A 25,220-nucleotide genomic window follows, 5' to 3' on the forward strand; every position below is an offset into this window, starting at 1 on the left:
CCTGATCTCTTACAGGGGGATATGAAAGTACAATTAACCCTTTCAGGTGCCGCACCTAAAGGGGTTAATTGTGCTGATCACGGCCCCCTGTAAGAGATCGGGTGCTGCCAGGCAGCAGGGGGCAGTCTTGTACACAGTTTGTAGTGTATTCTAACTAGAAGCGTCCCCATCACCATGGGAACGCTTCTGTGTTAGAATATACTGTCGGTTCTGAGTTTTCACGAAGTGAAAACTCAGCTTTGAAAAAGCTTTATGCAGACGGATCTTCGGATCCGTCTGTATAAAAACTAACCTACGGCCACGGATCACGGACACGGATGCCAATCTTGTGTGCATCCGTGTTCTTTCACGGACCCATTGACTTGAATGGGTCCGTGAACCGTTGGCCGTGAAAAAAATAGGACAGGTCATATTTTTTTCACGGCCATGAAACACGGATCACGGATGCGGCTGCAAAACGGTGCATTTTCCGTTTTTTCCACGGACCCATTGAAAGTCAATGGGTCCGTGAAAAAAAAGGAAAACGGCACAACGGCCACGGGTGCACACAACGGTCGTGTGCAGGAGGCCTTAGGCTAAGTTCACATCTGTGGCACTGTTTCATTTTTTTGCTCCGATATAGGAAAATATTGAAATGTCAAACACCAACCTTCCCAACTATAATAGGTTCCATCAGATTTCTGTTATGGATTACAGCACTCTACAGGACACAATAAGATTGTATGCAGCCATATTTTGTTCTACATTTTTTATTATTATATTGTTTTGCTGAAATCTGCAATAGAAGGTTGTACGCAACCTCTGCTGCAAATGTAAACCTAAGATGTTTTATGGAGCCTCTGTCAGCATGATCAACCCTATTAAACCATGCCTGGGAGGGTTGATCATGCTGATTGAAACGATAGCTTTCTTTTGTCTGTATGTTAAATAGCTGCAGAGATATTTGTGTTTTTAGTCATGTGAAAATGAGCACGTTGGAGCACAAGGGTTGGGGCTGAAACCTTGGAGCACTGCTTTTGTAACACCCCTGTGCTATGCACACTATCTCCTCCCCTCTTCTTAATATGATAAGGTTGTAGCCTGAAGTTAAGTGGCCAGCCTTAGTCCCAGGTTTAAATCCAAGAGGAGACTGCTATTTTTTTTTTTTTTTTCATGTAACCTACAGGTATACTAAAAGGCTTTAACTTTACTATAATGAGAATATAGGTTTTCTATACTTAGAGAACTAATACATATTACCAGTATCTATATAATTATATATATATACAGTACAGACCAAAAGTTTGGACACACCTTCTCATTCAAAGAGTTTTCTTTATTTTCATGACTATGAAGGCATTAAAACTATGAATTAACACATGTGGAATTATATACATAACAAACAAGTGTGAAACAACTGAAAATATGTCATATTTTAGGTTCTTCAAAGTAGCCACCTTTTGCTTTGATTACTGCTTTGCACACTCTTGGCATTCTCTTGATGAGCTTCAATAGGTAGTCACCTGAAATGGTCTTCCAATAGTCTTGAAGGAGTTCCCAGAGATGCTTAGCACTTGTTGGCCCTTTTGCCTTCACTCTGCGGTCCAGCTCACCCCAAACCATCTCGATTGGGTTCAGGTCTGGTGACTGTGGAGACCAGGTCATCTGGCGCAGCACCCCATCACTCTCCTTCATGGTCAAATAGCCCTTACTTTCAAAGTTTTCCCAATTTTTCGACTGACTGACTGACCTTCATTTCTTAAAGTAATGATCGCCACAAGTTTTTCTTTACTTAGCTGCTTTTTTCTTGCCATAATACAAATTCTAACAGTCTATTCAGTAGGACTATCAGCTGTGTATCCACCTGACTTCTCCTCAACGCAACTGATGGTCCCAACCCCGTTTATAAGGGAAGAAATCCCACTTATTAAACCTGACAGGGCACACCTGTGAAGTGAAAACCATTTCAGGGGACTACCTCTTGAAGCTCATCAAGAGAATGCCAAGAGTGTGCAAAGCAGTAATCAAAGCAAAAGGTGGCTACTTTGAAGAACCTAGAATATGACATATTTACCTAGAATATGAAATATTTTCAGTTGTTTCACACTTGTTTGTTATGTATATAATTCCACATGTGTTAATTCATAGTTTTGATGCCTTCATAGTCATGAACATAAAGAAAACTCTTTGAATGAGAAGGTGTGTCCAAACTTTTGGTCTGTACTGTGTATATATATATATATATATATATATATATATATATAAAGCAGCAATATGTATTAGCTTACAAAGAATAGAAAATCTCTATTCTCAATATAGCAAGGCTATAGCCTTTATTATGGGTGACATGAGGGGGAAAAATAACTGAAGAAAAAAATAAATCTCGGAGTCTCTTCTTGGTTTTGAACCTGGGACAGCTAGGCTGACCACTTACTGTACCTCCAGGCTACAGCCTTGCCATATTGAGCAGAGGGTTTTCTATACTTAGAAAGCTAATACATACAGTCAGGTACATAAATATTGGGACATAGACACAATTCTAACATTTTTGGCTCTATACACCACCACAATGGATTTGAAATTAAACAAGCAAGATGTGCTTTAACTGCAGACTGTCAGCTTTAATTTGAGGGTATTCACATCCAAATCAGGTGAATAGTGTAGGAATTACAACAGTTTGCATATGTGCCTCCCACTTGTTAGGGGACCAAAGTAATGGGACAATTGGCTTCTCAGCTGTTCCATGGCCAGGTGTGTGTTATTTCCTCATTATCCCAATTACAATGAGCAGATAAAAGGTCTAGAGTTCATTTCAAGTGTGCTATTTGCATTTGGAATCTGTTGCTGTCAACTCTCAAGATGAGATCCAAAAAGCTGTCACTATCAGTGAAGCAAACCATCTTTAGGCTGAAAAAACAAAACAAACCCATCAGAGAGATAGCAAAAATATTAGGCGTGGCCAACACAACAGTTTGGAACATTCTAAAAAAGAAGGAACGCGTCGGGGAGCTCAGCAACACCAAAAGACCCGGAAGACCACGGAAAACAACTGTGGTGGATGACCGAAGAATTCTTTCCCTGGTGAAGAAAACACCCTTCACAACAGTTGGCCAGATCAAGAACACTCTCCAGGAGGTAGGTGTATGTGTGTCAAAGTCAACAATCAAGAGAAGACTTCACCACAGTGAATACAGAGAGTTCACCACAAGATGTAAACCATTGGTGAGCCTCAAAAACAGGAAGGCCAGATTAGAGTTTGCCAAACGACATCTAAAAAAGCCTTCACAGTTCTGGAACAACATCCTATGGACAGATGAGACCAAGATCAACTTGTACCAGAGTGATGGGAAGAGAAGAGTATGGAAAAGGAAAGTAACTGCTCATGATCCTAAGTAGAGTTGAGCGAACACCTGGATGTTCGGGTTCGAGAAGTTCGGCCGAACTTCCCGGAAATGTTCGGGTTCGGGATCCGAACCCGAACCGAACTTCGTCCCGAACCCGAACCCCATTGAAGTCAATGGGGACCCGAACTTTTGGGCACTAAAAGGGCTGTAAAACAACCCAGGAAAGAGCTAGAGGGCTGCAAAAGGCAGCAACATGTAGGTAAATCCCCTGCAAACAAATGTGGATAGGGAAATGAATTAAAATAACAATAAAAAAAATAAAAATGACCCAATATCAATTGGACAGAGGTCCCATAGCAGAGAATCTGGCTTCACGTCAGCAGAGAATCAGTCTCTTCATGCCATAGCAAAGAATCTGGCTTCATGTCAGCAGAGAATCAGTCTCTTCATGCCATAGCAGAGAATCTGGCTTCATGTCACCCACCACTGGAAGAGGCCACTGTCACATATTTAGGCCCCGGCACCCAGACAGAGGAGAGCGGTCCCGTAACAGAGAATCTGGCCTTATGTCAGCGCAGAATCTGTCTTCATGTCATAGCAGAGAATCAGGCTTCACGTCACCCACCACTGGAACAGGCCACTGTCACACATTTAGGCCCAGGCACCCAGGCAGAGGAGAGAGGTCCCGTAACAGAGAATCTGGCCTTATGTCAGCGCAGAATCTATCTTCATGTCATAGCAGAGAATCAGGCTTCACGTCACCCACCACTGGAACAGGCCACTGTCAAACATTTAGGCCCAGGCACCCAGGCAGAGGAGAGAGGTCCCGTAACAGAGAATCTGGCCTTATGTCAGCGCAGAATCTGTCTTCATGTCATAGCAGAGAATCAGGCTTCACGTCACCCACCACTGGAACAGGCCACTGTCACACATTTAGGCCCAGGCAGAGGAGAGAGGTCCCGTAACAGAGAATCTGGCCTTATGTCAGCGCAGAATCTGTCTTCATGTCATAGCAGAGAATCAGGCTTCACGTCACCCACCACTGGAACAGGCCACTGTCACATATTTAGGCCCAGGCACCCAGGCAGAGGAGAGAGGTCGCGTAACAGAGAATCTGGCTTCATGTCAGCACAGAATAAGTCTTCATGTCATAGCAGAGAATCAGGCTTCACGTCACCCACCACTGGAACAGGCCACTGTCACACATTTAGGCCCCGGCACCCAGACAGAGGAGAGGTTCATTCAACTTTGGGTTGTCCCGCAATATAATGGTAAAATGAAATTAAAAATAGTATTGAATGAGGAAGTGCCCTGGAGTAGAATAATATATTGTTAAGGGGAGGTAGTTAATATCTAATCTGCACAAGGGATGGACAGGTCCTGTGGGATCCATGCCTGGTTCATTTTTATGAACGTCAGCTTGTCCACATTGGCTGTAGACAGGCGGCTGCGTTTGTCTGTAATGACGCCCCCTGCCGTGCTGAATACACGTTCAGACAAAACGCTGGCCGCCGGGCAGGCCAGCACCTCCAAGGCATAAAAGGCTAGCTCTGGCCACATGGACAATTTGGAGACCCAGAAGTTGAATGGGGCCGAACCATCAGTCAGTACGTGGAGGGGTGTGCACGGGTACTGTTCCACCATGTTAGTGAAATGTTGCCTCCTGCTAACACGTTCCATATCAGGTGGTGGTGCAGTTAGCTGTGGCGTGTTGACAAAACTTTTCCACATCTCTGCCATGCTAACCCTGCCCTGAGAGGAGCTGGGCGTGACACAGCTGCGTTGGCGACCTCTTGCTCCTCCTCTGCCTTCGCCTTGGGCTTCCACTGGTTCCCCTGTGACATTTGGGAATGCTCTCAGTAGCGCGTCTACCAACGTGCGCTTGTACTCGCGCATCTTCCTATCACGCTCCAGTGTAGTAGGAAGTAAGGTGGGCACATTGTCTTTGTACCGGGGATCCTGCAGGGTGGCAACCCAGTAGTCCGCACATGTTAAAATGTGGGCAACTCTGCTGTCATTGCGCAGGCACTGCAGCATGTAGTCGCTCATGTGTGCCAGGCTGCCCAGAGGTAAGGACAAGCTGTCCTCTGTGGGAGGCGTATCGTCATCGTCCTGAGTTTCCCCCCAGCCACGCACCAGTGATGGGCCCGAGCTGCTTTGGGTGCCACCCCGCTGTGAACATGCTTCATCCTCATCCTCCTCCACTTCCTCCTCATCCTCGTCCTCCAGTAGTGGGCCCTGTCTGGCCACATTTGTACCTGGCCTCTGGTGTTGCAAAAAACCTCCCTCTGAGTCTGTCACGGCTGTATGTGAGCAACAATAGTATACACAGTAAAAGAGCTACTGACCGGACCCAAACTAGGGAGGATAAAGGGTGACCCCTGTCAGACCCTCAAAGCTCTCCCTATGCTGCTAAGCACATGCCCGGATCCAAATGGCGGAACGAGGCATGCCCACGTACCTTAGACTGATGACCACTGTAACCCCTACAATAGTGGAAGGGGCACGGCCACCGGTGCCCTACTCAGTATATGGAGGGAACCGTGGCCACCTCAGATCCAGTCAGAAAATAATCTGGTACACAACAATGTCTGTACACTTAGTTGAAGGTGTTGCAGCCGCAGAGAAGACGGATCCAAGGACAGCTGGCAATATCCGGAGTGCTTGCTGCAGCAGAACACAGGTCCAGTGAACTGATAGCTACAAGTGAAGATACTAAAGCAAGAGCTACAACTGAAATGAGAACTATAATCCACGCCCTACAATAGGAGGAGGGGTTATATAAAGAGAGGGAAATCAAACGCATGAGGAACAGCTGGGAGGAAGGAAACCAAAAGTAAACAGAGCAGTGAGAACTACTCCCAGCTCTAGTAGTGACATCATCACAGGGGTGGAGAAACAGAGCTGTGAGAACGTCCCAAAGCTCTGGTAGTGACAGTCCCCCCCCCCCCTCTACGGGTGGACTCCGGACACCCAGGACCCACCTTCTCAGGATGAGCCCTATGAAATGCCCTGATGAGGCGAGTGGCTTTAATGTTCGACACCGGAACCCACATCCTCTCCTCATGACCATAACCCTTCCAATGAACGAGGTACTGAAGAGAACCGCGGACAATGCGAGAGTCCACAATTCTGGAAACCTCAAACTCCAGATTGCCATCAACCAAAATCGGAGGAGGAGGCAAAGAGGAGGGTACCGTGGGCTGGACATATGGTTTTAAGAGAGATCTGTGAAATACATTATGTATCTTCCAAACCCGTGGAAGATCAAGACGGAAGGCAACAGGATTGATGACTGACAAGATTTTATAAGGCCCAATAAACTTGGGACCCAATTTCCAGGAGGGAACCTTCAGTTTAATATTTCTTGTAGACAACCACACCAGATCACCCACATTCAGGTCCGGACCAGGCACACGTTTCTCATCAGCCACACGCTTATACTTCTCACTCATCTTTCTAAGATTACTCTGAATCTTTTGCCAAATGGTAGACAAAGACGAGGAAAATCTCTCCTCCTCAGGTAAACCAGAAAGAGCCCCTCCCGAGAATGTCCCAAACTGCGGATGGAACCCATATGCACCAAAGAATGGTGACTTATCAGAAGATTCCTGACGACGGTTGTTCAGAGCAAACTCAGCAAGAGGGAGAAATGAACACCAATCCTCCTGGTTCTCTGCCACAAAACAGCGCAAATATGTCTCCAGATTCTGATTGAGGCGCTCAGTCTGACCATTCGACTGCGGGTGAAAAGCAGAAGAGAAGGACAGCCGAACCCCCAGGCGAGAACAGAAAGCCTTCCAGAACCTGGACACAAACTGTGTGCCTCTATCGGAAACAATATCAGAGGGAATGCCGTGCAATTTAACAATATGGTCGACAAAAGCTTGCGCCAACGTTTTAGCATTGGGTAAACCAGGGAAAGGTACGAAATGAGCCATCTTGCTAAAACGGTCCACCACCACCAGGATCACCGACTTCCCTGAGGAACGAGGAAGATCCGTGATAAAGTCCATGGACAGGTGTGTCCAAGGACGGGAAGGTATGGGTAACGGGAGAAGGGAACCTGAAGGCCGTGAACGAGGGACCTTAGCGCGAGCGCACGTCTCACAAGCAGCCACAAAACCCTCCACCGACTTACGAAGAGCCGGCCACCAAAATCTCCGAGCAATGAGATCTACCGTGGCTCTACTCCCGGGGTGACCAGCAAGAACCGTATCATGATGCTCCTTAAAGAGTTTGTAACGTAGCTCAGGAGGCACGAACAACTTCCCAGAAGGACAACGGGCAGGTGCCTCAGTCTGGGCAGCCTGGACCTCGGCCTCCAAATCGGAATATAGAGCAGAAACAACTACCCCCTCCGCCAAAATGGGACCCGGGTCCTCGGAGTTTTCTCCTCCCGGAAAACAGCGAGAGAGAGCATCAGCCTTCACATTTTTTATCCCAGGTCGGAATGTAACAACAAAATTGAATCTGGAGAAGAACAGAGACCATCTGGCCTGTCTCGGATTCATACGCCTGGCCGACTCCAAGTATGCCAGATTCTTATGGTCGGTAAAAACGGTGATAGGGTGCCTGGCCCCCTCCAACCAATGGCGCCATTCCTCGAAAGCCAACTTGATGGCCAACAACTCTCTGTCTCCCACATCATAGTTTCTCTCTGCCGGGGAGAGTTTTTTAGAGAAAAAGGCACAGGGTCGCCATTTGGCAGGAGAAGGGCCCTGGGACAAAACCGCACCCACACCCACCTCGGAAGCATCCACCTCAACAATAAAAGGTAAGGAAACATCGGGATGCACCAAGACGGGAGCAGACGCAAAACTCTCTTTAATCTTAGAAAAGGCTGCAAGCGCCTCCTCCGACCAAGAGAAAAAATCTGCCCCCTTTTTTGTCATGTCAGTAAGGGGTTTGACAACAGAGGAATAATTCAAAATGAACTTTCTGTAATAGTTCGCAAAACCCAGAAAGCGCATCTATGCCTTCTGATTCTCAGGAAGCTCCCACTCAAGTACAGCACGGACCTTCTCCGGATCCATGCGAAAACCAGAAGCAGAGAGGAGAAAACCCAGAAATTGAATCTCCGATACCATAAAAAGACATTTCTCCAGCTTGGCGTAAAATTTATTTTCCCGCAGAATCTGCAGAACCTGAAAAAGATGATCCTGATGGGTCTGAACATCAGGGGAAAAAATCAAAATATCATCAAGATACACCAATACAAATTTCCCCATTAAATGGTAGAAAATACTATTAACAAAATGCTGAAAGACGGCCGGAGCATTCATCAGGCCGAAAGGCATAACGAGATTCTCGAAATGCCCGTTAGGGGTATTAAAGGCCGTTTTCCATTCATCCCCCTCTCTGACCCTGACCAGGTTGTACGCGCCTCTCAAATCCAATTTGGAAAACACCTTGGCCCCAACAATTTGGTTGAAGAGGTCCGGGATCAGAGGAAGGGGATAGGGATCGCGAATCGTGATACGGTTCAGCTCCCTAAAATCTAGGCAAGGTCTCAGAGAGCCATCTTTTTTTTTAACAAAAAAAAAAACCCTGCGGCCACAGGTGACTTTGAGGGACGAATATGCCCCTTCTCGAGACTCTCGGAGATATAAGTTCGCATTGCGATTCTTTCCGGTTGTGAGAGATTGTAGAGGCGTGCTTTTGGCAGCTTGGCGCCGGGAATGAGGTTAATGGGACAGTCAAACTCCCGGTGAGGAGGTAGCTCCTGAACACCGCTCTCGGAAAACACGTCCGAGAAATCAGAGAGAAATGATGGCACAGTTTTAGTAGACACCTCTGCAAAAGTCGCTGTGAGACAATTCTCTCTACAAAGTCACTCCACTCATTTATTTGCCTTCCTTGCCAATCAATAGTGGGGTTATGTCTAGTGAGCCAGGGTAACCCCAAAACTAGAGGAGAAGGCAATCCGTTAAGGACAAAACAAGATATATCCTCCACATGAGTGTCACCTACAGCTAGCCGGATATTGTGAACAATGCCCTTCAGAGATCTCTGTGAGAGTGGAGCAGAGTCAATAGCAAAAACAGGTATATCCTTTTCTAATGTGCAAACCTGAAAACCATGCATGGCTACAAATTGAGTGTCAATAAGATTGACGGCCGCTCCACTATCGACAAAAATCTCACAAGAAATGACTTTGCTCTCTAGCGCCACCCTGGCAGACAGGAGAAAACGGGAACTGCAGGTCAGAGGAAAAGCATCAATTCCTACATCAACTTTGCCCAAAGTAGCAGATGAAGCAGAATTTGATGATTTACCTTTTGAGGTTTTTCTCTTATTATCGCTCTTAGTACAGTTCAAGAATCTCCTAGACGGACAAACATTTGCCAAATGACCTATGCCCCCACAACAAAAACACACCATATTCTGAGGACTAAATCCTCTTTTATCAGGGGCAAGTCGACCTAGCTGCATGGGCTCCTCCTCAGAAGGGAGCAAGACAGGATGAGGCCCCTGCACACTGAATGAGTCCGCACCACTGCCCCTAGACTGACAATGGCTGGACAGAGAGGTCTGGTTTCTTTCTCTTAGACGCCTGTCAAGGCGTACTGCCAATGACATGGCAGACTCTAAGGACGTTGGTCTCTCATGGAAAGCAAACGCATCTTTCAATCTCTCTGAGAGACCATGACAGAACTGACTCCGGAGTGCAGCATCATTCCAACCCGAATCAGCTGCCCATCTCCGAAATTCAGAACAATAAAGCTCCGCAGACAGTTTGTTCTGGCATAAAACACGTAAGTTAGATTCGGCCAGAGCAACACGATCCGGGTCATCATAAATCTGCCCCAGGGCCACAAAAAATCTTTCCACGGATCGAAGGGAGGGATCCCCTGATGGCAGCGAAAAAGCCCAAGTCTGAGCATTACCCCTGAGCAGGGAGATGACAATCCTCACCCTCTGCTGCTCATTACCAGAGGAGTGGGGACACAAGCAAAAATGGAGTTTGCATGCCTCTCTGAAGCGAACAAAATTCTCACTGCCCCCGGAGAACGTTTCCGGAAGTGAGACCTTTGGCTCGCAACAGACTCCATGAGCCGGAGCAGAGCCCAATGCTTGAAGCTGAGTCATAGATTGCGGATCCATGTCAAAAAAGGACGGTTTTGGTGGATTATAATGTCACGGCTGTATGTGAGCAACAATAGTATACACAGTAAAAGAGCTACTGACCGGACCCAAACTAGGGAGGATAAAGGGTGACCCCTGTCAGACCCTCAAAGCTCTCCCTATGCTGCTAAGCACATGCCTGGATCCAAATGGCAGAACGAGGCATGCCCACGTACCTTAGACTGATGACCACTGTAACCCCTACAATAGTGGAAGGGGCACGGCCACCGGTGCCCTACTCAGTATATGGAGGGAACCGTGGCCACCTCACATCCAGTCAGAAAATAATCTGGTACACAACAATGTCTGTACACTTAGCTGAAGGTGTTGCAGCCGCAGAGAAGACGGATCCAAGGACAGCTGGCAATATCCGGAGTGCTTGCTGCAGCAGAACACAGGTCCAGTGAACTGATAGCTACAAGTGAAGATACTAAAGCAAGAGCTACAACTGAAATGAGAACTATAATCCACGCCCTACAATAGGAGGAGGGGTGATATAAAGAGAGGGAAATCAAACGCATGAGGAACAGCTGGGAGGAAGGAAACCAAAAGTAAACAGAGCAGTGAGAACTCCTCCCAGCTCTAGTAGTGACATCATCACAGGGGTGGAGAAACAGAGCTGTGAGAACGTCCCAAAGCTCTGGTAGTGACAGAGTCACTTCGAAGAGACTGGCCTGAAAGTGCTTAAAATGACCCCTCTTCCTCCTCTTCCTCCTGGGCCACCTCCTCTTCCATCATCGCCCTAAGTGTTTTCTCAAGGAGACATAGAAGTGGTATTGTAACGCTGATAACGGCGTCATCGCCACTGGCCATGTTGGTGGAGTACTCGAAACAACGCAACAGGGCACACAGGTCTCGCATGGAGGCCCAATCATTGGTGGTGAAGTGTGTCTGATCTGCAGTGCGACTGACCCGTGCGTGCTGCAGCTGAAACTCCACTATGGCCTGCTGCTGCTCGCACAGTCTGTCCAGCATATGCAAGGTGGAGTTCCACCTGGTGGGTACGTCGCATATGAGGCGGTGAGCGGGAAGGCCGAAGTTACGCTGTAGCGCAGACAGGCGAGCAGCGGCAGGGTGTGAACGCTGGAAGCGCGAACATATGGCCCGCACTTTATGCAGCAGCTCTGACATGTCGGGGTAGTTGCGAATGAACTTCTGCACCACCAAATTCAGCACATGCGCCAGGCAAGGGATGTGCGTCAAATCGGCTAGTCCCAGAGCTGCAACGAGATTTCGCCCATTATCGCACCACACCAGGCCGGGCTTGAGGCTCACCGGCAGCAACCACTCGTCGGTCTGTTGTTCTATACCCCGCCACAACTCCTGTGCGGTGTGGGGCCTGTGCCCCAAACATATGAGTTTCAGAATGGCCTGCTGACGTTTACCCCGGGCTGTGCTGAAGTTGGTGGTGAAGGTGTGTGGCTGACTGGATGAGCAGGTGGAAGAAGAGGAGGAGGAAGCTGAGTAGGAGGAGGAGGAGACAGGAGGCAAAGAATGTTGCCCTGCGATCCTTGGCGGCGGAAGGACGTGCGTCAAACAGCTCTCCGCCTGGGGCCCAGCCGCCACTACATTTACCCAGTGTGCAGTTAGGGAGATATAACTTCCCTGGCCGTGCTTACTGGTCCACGTATCTGTGGTTAGGTGGACCTTGCCACAGATGGCGTTGCGCAGTGCACACTTGATTTTATCGGACACTTGTTTGTGCAGGGAAGGCACGGCTCTCTTGGAGGAGTAGTGGCGGCTGGGAACAACATACAGGGAGTGCAGAATTATTAGGCAAGTTGTATTTTTGAGGATTAATTTTATTATTGAACAACAACCATGTTCTCAATGAACCCAAAAAACTCATTAATATCAAAGCTGAATATTTTTGGAAGTAGTTTTTAGTTTGTTTTTAGTTTTAGCTATTTTAGGGGGATATCTGTGTGTGCAGGTCACTATTACTGTGCATAATTATTAGGCAACTTAACAAAAAACAAATATATACCCATTTCAATTATTTATTTTTACCAGTGAAACCAATATAACATCTCAACATTCACAAATATACATTTCTGACATTCAAAAACAAAACAAAAACAAATCAGTGACCAATATAGCCACCTTTCTTTGCAAGGACACTCAAAAGCCTGCCATCCATGGATTCTGTCAGTGTTTTGATCTGTTCACCATCAACATTGCGTGCAGCAGCAACCACAGCCTCCCAGACACTGTTCAGAGAGGTGTACTGTTTTCCCTCCTTGTAAATCTCACATTTGATGATGGACCACAGGTTCTCAATGGGGTTCAGATCAGGTGAACAAGGAGGCCATGTCATTAGATTTTCTTCTTTTATACCCTTTCTTGCCAGCCACGCTGTGGAGTACTTGGACGCGTGTGATGGAGCATTGTCCTGCATGAAAATCATGTTTTTCTTGAAGGATGCAGACTTCTTCCTGTACCACTGCTTGAAGAAGGTGTCTTCCAGAAACTGGCAGTAGGACTGGGAGTTGAGCTTGACTCCATCCTCAACCCGAAAAGGCCCCACAAGCTCATCTTTGATGATACCAGCCCAAACCAGTACTCCACCTCCACCTTGCTGGCGTCTGAGTCGGACTGGAGCTCTCTGCCCTTTACCAATCCAGCCACGGGCCCATCCATCTGGCCCATCAAGACTCACTCTCATTTCATCAGTCCATAAAACCTTAGAAAAATCAGTCTTGAGATATTTCTTGGCCCAGTCTTGACGTTTCAGCTTGTGTGTCTTGTTCAGTGGTGGTCGTCTTTCAGCCTTTCTTACCTTGGCCATGTCTCTGAGTATTGCACACCTTGTGCTTTTGGGCACTCCAGTGATGTTGCAGCTCTGAAATATGGCCAAACTGGTGGCAAGTGGCATCTTGGCAGCTGCACGCTTGACTTTTTCTCAGTTCATGGGCAGTTATTTTGCTCCTTGGTTTTTCCACACGCTTCTTTCGACCCTGTTGACTATTTTGAATGAAACGCTTGATTGTTCGATGATCACGCTTCAGAAGCTTTGCAATTTTAAGAGTGCTGCATCCCTCTGCAAGATATCTCACTATTTTTGACTTTTCTGAGCCTGTCAAGTCCTTCTTTTGACCCATTTTGCCAAAGGAAAGGAAGTTGCCTAATAATTATGCACACCTAATATAGGGTGTTGATGTCATTAGACCACACCCCTTCTCATTACAGAGATGCACATCACCTAATATGCTTAATTGGTAGTAGGCTTTCGAGCCTATACAGCTTGGAGTAAGACAACATGCATAAAGAGGATGATGTGGTCAAAATACTCATTTGCCTAATAATTCTGCACGCAGTGTACTGTGGGACAGCAAGTGACATGACCTGTTTGAAGCTGTGTGTGTCCACCAGCCTAAATGACAGCATTTCATAGGCCAGTAGTTTAGAAATGCTGGCATTCAGGGCCAGGGATCGAGGGTGGCTAGGTGGGAATTTACGCTTTCTCTCAAATGTTTGTGAGATGGAGAGCTGAACGCTGCCGTGTGACATGGTTGAGATGCTTGGTGACGCAGGTGGTGGTGTTGGTGGTACATCCCATGTTTGCTGGGCGGCAGGTGCCAACGTTCCTCCAGAGGCAGAGGAAGAGGCCGAGGCGGCGGCAGCAGCAGCAGAAGAGGCCGAGGCGGCGGCAGCAGCAGAAGAGGCCGAGGCGGCAGCAGCAGAAGAGGCAGCAGGGGGAGCCTGAGTGACTTCCTTGTTTTTAAGGTGTTTACTCCACTGCAGTTCATGCTTTGCATGCAGGTGCCTGGTCATGCAGGTTGTGCTAAGGTTCAGAACGTTAATGCCTCGCTTCAGGATCTGATGGCACAGCGTGCAAACCACTCGGGTCTTGTCGTCAGCACATTGTTTGAAGAAGTGCCATGCCAGGGAACTCCTTGAAGCTGCCTTTGGGGTGCTCGGTCCCAGATGGCGGCGGTCAGTAGCAGGCGGAGTCTCTTGGCGGCGGGTGTTCTGATTTTGCCCACTGCTCCCTCTTTTGCTATGCTGTTGGCTCGGTCTCACCACTGCCTCTTTCCCCGAACTGTGAAAGTCAGTGGCACGACCTTCATTCCATGTGGGGTCTAGGACCTCATCGTCCCCTGCATCGTCTTCCACCCAGTCTTGATCCCTGACCTCCTGTTCAGTCTGCACACTGCAGAAAGACGCAGCAGTTGGCACCTGTGTTTCGTCATCATCAGAGACGTGCTGAGGTGGTATTCCCATGTCCTCATCATCAGGAAAAATAAGTGGTTGTGCGTTAGTGCATTCTATCTCTTCCACCCCTGGGGAAGGGCTAGGTGGATGCCCTTGGGAAACCCTGGCAGCAGAGTCTTCAAACAGCATAAGAGACTGCTGCATAACTTGAGGCTCAGACAGTTTCCCTGATATGCATGGGGGTGATGTGACAGACCGATGGGCTTGGTTTTCATGCGCCATCTGTGCGCTTTCTGCAGAAGACTGGGTGGGAGATAATGTGAACGTGCTGGATCCACTGTCGGCCACCCAATTGACTAATGCCTGTACCTGCTCAGGCCTTACCATCCTTAGAACGGCATTGGGCCCCACCAAATATCGCTGTAAATTCTGCTGGCTACTGGGACCTGAGGTAGTTGGTTCACTAGGACGTGTGGCTGTGGCAGAACGGCCACGTCCTCTCCCAGCACCAGAGGGTCCACTAACACCACCACGACCATGTCGACGTCCCTTATTTGATGTTTTCCTCATTGTTCCCGTTCACCACAATTTGGAGAATGGCAAATTTGGGAATAGTTTTTCAACCCAGAACAAAAAGTCTGCTTTTACGGTCACTACAAATAACTTGACCAGCTAAAACAGTACAGATTTGGTTGAATAGAAATGTCAGGCCTGTTTTTTTTTTTGCGCTATGTGACAGGTATAGGTTTAATCACAGAATCAGACTTCCATCTGCACGGTAGCGTGTGTCTTAGGTTTTTCTGAATGACACTATCAGCACCTTCAATGTAAGATATCCTTTTTGGGATAGATTTCAAGTAGGCCTCATATACCAGAAACTAGTTATTTTGAGAATGGCAAATTTGGGAATAGTTTTTCAACCCAGAACAAAAAGTCTGCTTTTACGGTCACTACAAATAACTTGACCAGCTAAAACACTACAGATTTGGTTGAATAGAAATGTCAGGCCTGTTTTTTTTTGCGCTGTGTGACAGGTATAGGTTTAATCACAGAATCAGACTTCTATCTGCACGGTAGCGTGTGTCTTAGGTTTTTCTGAATGACACTATCAGCACCTTCAATGTAAGATATCCTTTTTGGGATAGATTTCAAGTAGGCCTCATATACCAGAAACTAGTTATTTTGAGAATGGCAAATTTGGGAATAGTTTTTCAACCCAGAACAAAAAGTCTGCTTTTACGGTCACTACAAATAACTTGACCAGCTAAAACAGTACAGATTTGGTTGAATAGAAATGTCAGGCCTGTTTTTTTTTTGCGCTATTAGACAGGTATAGGCTTAATCACAGAATTAGACTTCTATCTGCACTGTAGCGTGTCTTAGGTTTTTCTGAATGACACTATCAGCACCTTCAATGTAAGATATCCTTTTTGGGATAGATTTCAAGTAGGCCTCAAATACCAGAAACTAGTTATTTTGAGAATGGCAAATTTGGGAATAGTTTTTCAACCCAGAACAAAAAGTCTGCTTTTACGGTCACTACAAATAACTTGACCAGCTAAAACAGTACAGATTTGGTTGAATAGAAATGTCAGGCCTGTTTTTTTTTTTGCGCTATTAGACAGGTATAGGCTTAATCACAGAATTAGACTTCTATCTGCACTGTAGCGTGTCTTAGGTTTTTCTGAATGACACTATCAGCACCTTCAATGTAAGATATCCTTTTTGGGATAGATTTCAAGTAGGCCTCATATACCAGAAACTAGTTATTTTGAGAATGGCAAATTTGGGAATAGTTTTTCAACCCAGAACAAAAAGTCTGCTTTTACGGTCACTACAAATAACTTGACCAGCTAAAACAGTACAGATTTGGTTGAATAGAAATGTCAGGCCTGTTTTTTTTTTGCGCTATGTGACAGGTATAGGTTTAATCACAGAATTAGACTTCTATCTGCACGGTAGCGTGTCTTAGGTTTTTCTAAATGACACTATCAGCACCTTCAATGTAAGATATCCTTTTTGGGATAGATTTCAAGTAGGCCTCATATACCAGAAACTAGTTATTTTGAGAATGGCAAATTTGGGAATAGTTTTTCAACCCAGAACAAAAAGTCTGCTTTTACGGTCACTACAAATAACTTGACCAGCTAAAACACTACAGATTTGGTTGAATAGAAATGTCAGGCCTGTTTTTTTTTGCGCTGTGTGACAGGTATAGGTTTAATCACAGAATCAGACTTCTATCTGCACGGTAGCGTGTGTCTTAGGTTTTTCTGAATGACACTATCAGCACCTTCAATGTAAGATATCATTTTTGGGATAGATTTCAAGTAGGCCTCATATACCAGAAACTAGTTATTTTGAGAATGGCAAATTTGGGAATAGTTTTTCAACCCAGAACAAAAAGTCTGCTTTTACGGTCACTACAAATAACTTGACCAGCTAAAACAGTACAGATTTGGTTGAATAGAAATGTCAGGCCTGTTTTTTTTTGCGCTGTGTGACAGGTATAGGTTTAATCACAGAATCAGACTTCTATCTGCACGGTAGCGTGTGTCTTAGGTTTTTCTGAATGACACTATCAGCACCTTCAATGTAAGATATCCTTTTTGGGATAGATTTCAAGTAGGCCTCATATACCAGAAACTAGTTATTTTGAGAATGGCAAATTTGGGAATAGTTTTTCAACCCAGAACAAAAAGTCTGCTTTTACGGTCACTACAAATAACTTGACCAGCTAAAACAGTACAGATTTGGTTGAATAGAAATGTCAGGCCTGTTTTTTTTTTTGCGCTATTAGACAGGTATAGGCTTAATCACAGAATTAGACTTCTATCTGCACTGTAGCGTGTCTTAGGTTTTTCTGAATGACACTATCAGCACCTTCAATGTAAGATATCCTTTTTGGGATAGATTTCAAGTAGGCCTCATATACCAGAAACTAGTTATTTTGAGAATGGCAAATTTGGGAATAGTTTTTCAACCCAGAACAAAAAGTCTGCTTTTACGGTCACTACAAATAACTTGACCAGCTAAAACACTACAGATTTGGTTGAATAGAAATGTCAGGCCTGTTTTTTTTTTTGCGCTATGTGACAGGTATAGGTTTAATCACAGAATTAGACTTCTATCTGCACGGTAGCGTGTGTCTTAGGTTTTTCTGAATGACACTATCAGCACCTTCAATGTAAGATATTTTTTTTGGGATAGATTTCAAGTAGGCCTCATATACCAGAAACTAGTTATTTTGAGAATGGCAAATTTGGGAATAGTTTTTCAACCCAGAACAAAAAGTCTGCCTTTACGGTCACTACAAATAACTTGACCAGCTAAAACAGTACAGATTTGGTTGAATAGAAATGTCAGGTCTATTTTTTTGGCGCTGGGTGACATGCTCAACTTGCCCCTGATGTAGTATATGGCCAAAAAATAACCACACTGTTGATGGTTAAATGCACTTGGGTGACACAGGCTCTGCCTGCACCAGATGTAGTATATGGCCAAAAAATAACCAGACTGTTGATGGTTAAATGCACTTCGGTGACACAGGCTCAGCCTGCAGCTGATGTAGTATATGGCCAAAATTAACCAGACTGTTGATGGTTAAATGCACTTCGGTGACACAGGCTCAGCCTGCAGCTGATGTAGGATATAGCACAAAATAACCACACTATTGATGGTTAAATACACTTGGTGATAGCTTGTGCTGGCGCACCACAAGTCACAAAATGGCCGCCGATCACCCCAGAAAAAAAGTGATCTAAAAACGCTCTGGGCAGCCTCAAAAAAGTGAGCAAGTCAATATTAGCACTTCAATGATCCACAGCTGCAGATCGATCACAGAATGAAGTCTTTTGGAGGAGTTAATCTGCCTAATCTCGCCCTAACGTCGCAGCTGCAACCTCTCCCTATGCTTGAATCAGCAGAGTGACGTTCAGCGCAACGTGACCCAAGCTTATATAGAGGCTGGGTCACATGCTACACTGGCCAATCACAGCCATGCCAATAGTAGGCAAGGCTGTGATGGCCTCTTGGGGCATGTAGTATGACGCTTGTTTATTGGCTGCTTTGCAGCCTTTCAAAAAGCGCCAAGAAAGCGCCGAACACCGAACCCGAACACGGACTTTTACGAAAATGTTCGGGTCCGTGTCACGGACACCCCAAAATTCGGTACGAACCCGAACTATACAGTTCGGGTTCGCTCATCCCTAATCCTAAGCATACCACCTCATCAGTGAAGCATGGTGGTGGTAGTGTCATGGCGTGGGCATGTATGGCTGCCAATGGAACTGGTTCTCTTGTATTTATTGATGATGTGACTGCTGACAAAGGCAGCAGGGTGAATTCTGAAGTGTTTCGGGCAATATTATCTGCTCATCTTCAGCCAAATGTTTCAGAACTCATGGGATGGCGCTTCACAGTGCAGATGGACAATGACCCAAAGCATACTGCAAAAGCAACCAACGAGTTTTTTAAGGGAAAGAAGTGGAATGTTATGCAATGGCCAAGTCAATCACCTGACCTGAATCCGATTGAGCATGCGTTTCACTTGCTGAAGACAAAATTGAATGGAAAATGCCCCAAGAACAAGCAGGAACTGAAGACAGTTGCAGTAGAGGCCTGGCAGAGCATCACCAGGGATGAAACCCAGTGTCTGGTGATGTCTTTGCGTTCCAGACTTCAGGCTGTAATTGACTGCAAAGGATTTGCAACCAAGTATTAAAAAGTGAAAGTTTGATTTATGATTATTATTCTGTCCCATTACTTTTGGTCCCTTAACAAGTGGGAGGCACATATGCAAACTGCTGTCATTCCTACACCGTTCACCTGATGTGGTGGTGTATAGAGCCAAAAATGTTAGAATTGTGTCCATGTCCCAATATTTATGGACCTGACTGTATTACTGGTGTCTTTATAATCAACTATTGTGCCTCTGAATAAACCAGCAATGTATTTGCTTTCTATAATATGTACATGCTGGACACAGCTCTGCTCTCAGCATGCTGATGCCTAACCCTGTCAGTTAAGAGGAAGTGGTGTGTGCAGAGCACAGGGGTGTTTAAACATGCTTATGTGCATATAAATAGAAACAGATATCTCTGCAGCTGTTTAACGTACAGACAAAAGAACATAGAAACATAGAATGTGTCGGCAGATAAGAACCATTTGGCCCATCTAGTCTGCCCAATATATTGAATACTATGGATAGCCCCCGGCCCTATCTTATATGAAGGATGGCCTTATGCCTATCCCATGCATGCTTAAACCCCTTCACTGTATTTGCAGCTACCACTTCTGCAGGAAGGCTATTCCATGCATCCACTACTCTCTCAGTAAAGTAATACTTCCTTATATTACTTTTAAACCTTTGCCCCTCTAATTTAAAACGGTGTCCTCTTGTGGTAGTTTTTCTTCTTTTAAATATGCTCTCTTCCTTTACTGAGTTGATTCCCTTTATGTATTTAAAAGTTTCTATCATATCCCCTCTGTCTCTTCTTTCTTCCAAGCTATACATATTAAGGTCCTTTAACCTTTCCTGGTAAGTTTTATCCTGCAATCCATGTACTAGTTTAGTAGCTCTTCTCTGAACTCTCTATAGAGTATCTATATCCTTCTGGAGATATGGCCTCCAGTACTGCGCACAATACTCCAAGTGAGGTCTCACCAGTGTTCTGTACAGCGGCATAAGCACTTCACTCTTTCTACTGCCTATACCTCTCCCTATACATCCAAGCATTCTGCTGGCATTTCGTGCTGCTCTATTACATTGTCTTCCCACCTTTAAGTCTTCTGAAATAATTACTCCTAAATCCCTTTCCTCAGATACTGAGGTCAGGACTGTGTCAAATATTCTATATTCTGCCCTTGGGTTTTTACGCCCCAGGTGCATTATCTTGCACTTATCCACATTAAATTTCAGTTTCCAGAGTTCTGACCATTCTTCTAGTTTTCCTAAATCCTTTTCCATTTGGCGTTTCCCTCCAGGAACATCAACCCTGTTACATATCTTTGTGTCATCAGCAAAAAGACAAACCTTACCAGCGAGGCCTTTTGCAATATCACTTATAAAGATATTAAACAAAATCGGTCCCAGTACAGATCCCTGTGGAACCCCACTGGTAACATTACCTTGTTTTGAATGTTCTCCATTGACTACAACCTTCTGTTGTCTGTCACTCAGCCACTGCCTAATCCACTCAACAATATGGGAGTCCATGCTCAATGAATGCAGTTTATTGATAAGTCTTCTATGTGGGACAGTGTCAAAAGCCTTACTAAAATCTAGATATGCGATGTCTACTGCACCTCCACCGTCTATTATTTTATTCACCCAGTCAAAAAAATCTATAAGATTTGTTTGACATGATCTCCCTGAAGTAAACCCATGTTGTTTTTCATCTTGCAATCCATGGGATTTTAGATGTTCCACAATCCTATCCTTCAATAGGGTTTCCATTAATTTGCCTACTATTGATGTCAGACTCACTGGTCTATAGTTGCTAGATTCCTCCCTACTACCTTTCTTGTGAATGGGCACGACATTTGCCAATTTCCAATATTCCGGGACGACTCCTGTTACTAATGATTGGTTAAATAAATCTGTTAACGGTTTTGCCAGCTCACCACTAAGCTCTTTTAATAATTTTGGGTGTATCTCATCAGGCCCCTGTGACTTATCTGTCTTCACCTTAGACAGCAAACTTAGAACATCTTCCTCTGTAAAGATACATGCATCAAACGATTTAATAGTCATTCTTTCTAGTGGAGGTCCTTCTCCTTTTTCTTTTGTAAAAACTGAACAGAAGTATTCATTAAGGCAGTCGGCTAGCCCTTTATTCTCTTCTACATACCTTCCGTCCTTTGTTTTTAATTTAGTTATTCCTTGTTTTAATTTCCTTTTTTCATTTATATATCTGAAGAATGTCTTATCCCCTTTTTTCATAGACTGAGCTAGTTTTTCTTCTGCCTGCGCTTTAGAAGTTCTTATAACTTGCTTGGCCTCTCTCTGCCTAATCTTGTAGATTTCCTTATCTTCATTGCTCTGGGTTTTTTTATAATTACAAAATGCTAGCTTTTTATTTTTAATGATTTGGGCCACTTCTGCTGAGTACCACATTGGTCTCCTCCTTTTTTTGCTTTTACTGACAAGTCTAATGCAATTTTCTGTTGCCTTCAATAATGCACCTTTTAAGTAGTCCCATTTCTCCTGGACTCCATGTAATCCGTTCCAGTCTGATAAGGACTCATTTATGACTAATTTCATTTTTGAAAAGTCTGTTTTTCTAAAATCTAAAACTTTTGTTTTTGTGTGGTGGGACTCTTTCACAGTTCTTATATTAAACCACACTGGTGATCACTAGATCCCAAGGTTTCGCCTACAATGACATCATATACCGAATCCCCGTTTGTGAATACCAAATCCAAAATGGCCTCCCTCCGGGTTGGCTCCTCAACCACTTGTTGTAGAGATAACCCCAGTAGGGAATTTAGAATATCTGTACTCCTGGTAGAACTTGCTATTTTGGTTTTCCAGTTTATATCTGGAAGATTGAAATCTCCCATAATGATAACTTCTCCTTTCATTGTCATTTTAGCTATTTCTTCAACTAGTAGATCATCTAGTTCTTTAACTTGACCAGGTGGTCTATATATCACACCTACACGAGTTACTGCATGGTTAGCAAACTGCAACGTAACCCAAACTGACTCTATGTTGGCCTCACCAACTTGTATTAGGTTAGATTTAATGATATCTTTCACATACAGGGCCACTCCTCCTCCTTTCTTGCCTTCTCTGTCTCTTCTGTATAAAGAGTACCCTGGTATGGTTATGTCCCAGTCATTTCTTTCATTAAACCATGTCTCCGTAACAGCCACTAAATCTACATTCTCAGATGCCATTATTGACCCAAGTTCATTGATTTTTTTACCTAAACTGCGAGCATTTGTAGACAGGACTCTGAGCTTATCATTTCTTAACCTCTGTGCTTCTGACCTGTTCTGGCATTGTTTCGGGGGGCAATTGGACTCTTTTAATCAACATGATAAACTCTGCCACGCAGTATGCCTGGTTTAATAGGGTTTATCATGATGACAGAGGCTCTTTGAGTAGTACAGTTCTGGTTTTATGAGATGAGTGTCCCATTTTCAGATCGGCAATGTTCCTTGGGAAAAAAACTATATCTTTGAATAACCTACAAACACACCCATAGATCACAATTTTTCTCTATTTTGCAGGCAATGGTTGAGACTGTTAATAATCTTCTACAGCCACAAGCTAAGGAGGCATGGCAAGACTTAACAGAAAAGGACCAAGTACGAGCAGCCACAATGCTTCTTGACACAGTAGAAGAAGGAGCATTTGTATTAGCTGATAATCTCTTAAAAACTGACATTGTAAGAGAAAACACAGAAAATATTCGTAAGTAAAATGCATGTTTTTTTTTAATCACTTAGTGAGTGCATAGGGAAAATGCATATGTCCAGTGACTTCACATATTTTTTAAGCTCAGTTGATAAACATCTTTCTCTATACTTTGGCTCTTGTGTCAGAATCATCTGATTTATGGGTCCATTCACATGTCCGTACAATGGGTCCGGATCCGATCCGCAACGTTGCAGAACGAACATGGGGCCGGAAGAGATGTGGACAGCACACAGTGTGCTGTCCGCATCCGCATTTCCTTAGCGCGGCCCCGATCTTCCGGTCCGCGGCTCCCGAAAAAGATAGAACATGTTCTATTCTTGTCCACAATTGCGGACTATAATAGGCAGTTCTATGGGGGTTCTATTGCAGATTCGTAATACACTACGGACGTGTGAATGGACCCTTAGTGTTGCTTTCATCCACTTCAAAGCTGGACATTCACATGAGAGAATTGTCGGCCAACAGTTATCTCTCCCAATTCCCTCTTCCACATTCATTCTTGGCTTGGTCAATCAAAGGGCTGTAAAGGTCCACAATAGAGGCCAGTAAATGGTGACAGCATTGCAGCCCTGTATTCAAAGACTGGTGGCGAATTTCAGAACAGCAGCGCTGGAGCAGGCGATTCAACATGTATGTTGTCGGAATATTTATGCTGTCTCCGATTGACAGTCTATATTATTTAGGTGAATAAATTAAAATCTATAATGAAGGAGATTATAATTTATTATCATAAATATCAAGCTAAAACAAGCTCGTGATCTGCGTTGAATTGAAGACAAAACCCAGTTACAAACAAAATATATATGTAATTTATTAATACAAATTTTAGTACAAAATAATATATAATAAAATTGGTGATAATAAAATTCAATCAATGATATGCAAAATAGTGGGAAAGTCAAAAATAATTGAGAATATATCTACACAATTATGCCTTATAATGATACCCCTCAATTATATTTTAAATCAATTTAATACTTGATTTCTCTCAGCCGACAAATGTCTGATTAAACCCAAATCTGGTTTAGCTTTATCTATACATATATTTATATATATATAATCAACCGTACCGGTCTAGAACTGAATTCCGTTCCTTGGAGATAATACCGTGTTTTCACCAGTATATTTTCAATCTCCCTGTATTGGATTAATTTTCAGGATGATGCTGCAGGTACACCCCAATCTTATTACAAAACAGATACTATACACAAGGTATGGTTAATTGAATATATATAGATATGTATTATATTAATTAATTATCCTATAAAATATAGGTAAGGTTATACTATACCAAAATGTCAGCTAGCAGAAATCAGTTTCAATGGTTCTAAGATGGCTGCCTCCAATGTCTGAAAAGGTGGTCAGGGCTGGATCTGGTCTTTTCCCTTGATGATCGTCCCTTGATGATGATAGTTAGAGAGAGAGATCCAGAGATGGATAGATAGATCGATCCCTTCTGTCAGCCCAGACCATCTTTTTATCCTATCTTAGAAAGGGCTTGGCCAAGCTTTATCATTAACTAGTGACCTCACTTATAATTAATAGAACCTCCCTCTAGGGAAAATACACGCTAGATCTTTATGTTACCATAACACTAGATGGCACTAGTACTCCATACAAAAATCAAGGCACATTATTATTTCTCTTATTCATTTACTAGCGATACACTTTAACTAAGGTTTCAGACAAAACCTTGAGGAGATCTTGAATAGACAATGACTTTTGTATCTGGTCAAGCACCTCGCATATCCCTTAATCTTTTGACCAGACCTAATTAAATCAAGATACACATGACCATACTCAAGTCATTGTTCTGGGGAAAAGACAGGGTTTGTTTATAATCACCTGTGTCCACATTTCTCCATTCAAGAAAATCTTAAGGAAAGAAATAATTAACTTGAGTTTTACACTGAGAGAAATTCTAAAAAATGACATAGGAATTTGTACCTTAATTCTTACCTTAAAACTGAATATATCTATTAGGACCACACTCTTATATATATACAGTACAACACACGTATTTAAATTGATGATATAAAAATCAATCCACTCATACATTGCTTAATATAAAAACCCCAAAGAAAGATTAGAGTCTTTCTATACACTGAAAATCATCAAAACTCAGCACATGTCCAGACATCTTATACAGGCCTTATACTTATAGACTTTATTTGTACCCAATAGTT

General features: G+C 44.1%; 1 protein-coding gene across 2 annotated transcripts in view; it reads left to right on the plus strand.

Moving 5' to 3' along the window:
- ADGRL3 (adhesion G protein-coupled receptor L3) overlaps positions 1-25,220 on the plus strand; it is a 1,148,457-nt gene that overhangs the window by 564,931 nt on the left and 558,306 nt on the right. For both annotated transcript variants that reach the window (XM_040417792.1, XM_040417793.1), the window contains exon 11: positions 22,845-23,028. In XM_040417792.1, the coding sequence (XP_040273726.1) occupies positions 22,845-23,028 (184 nt within the window). The remainder of the gene's footprint in view (positions 1-22,844; positions 23,029-25,220) is intronic.

This window comes from Bufo bufo, chromosome 2, assembly GCF_905171765.1.
Source record: "Bufo bufo chromosome 2, aBufBuf1.1, whole genome shotgun sequence".
In the NCBI taxonomy this organism is placed as follows: Eukaryota; Metazoa; Chordata; class Amphibia; order Anura; family Bufonidae; genus Bufo; species Bufo bufo.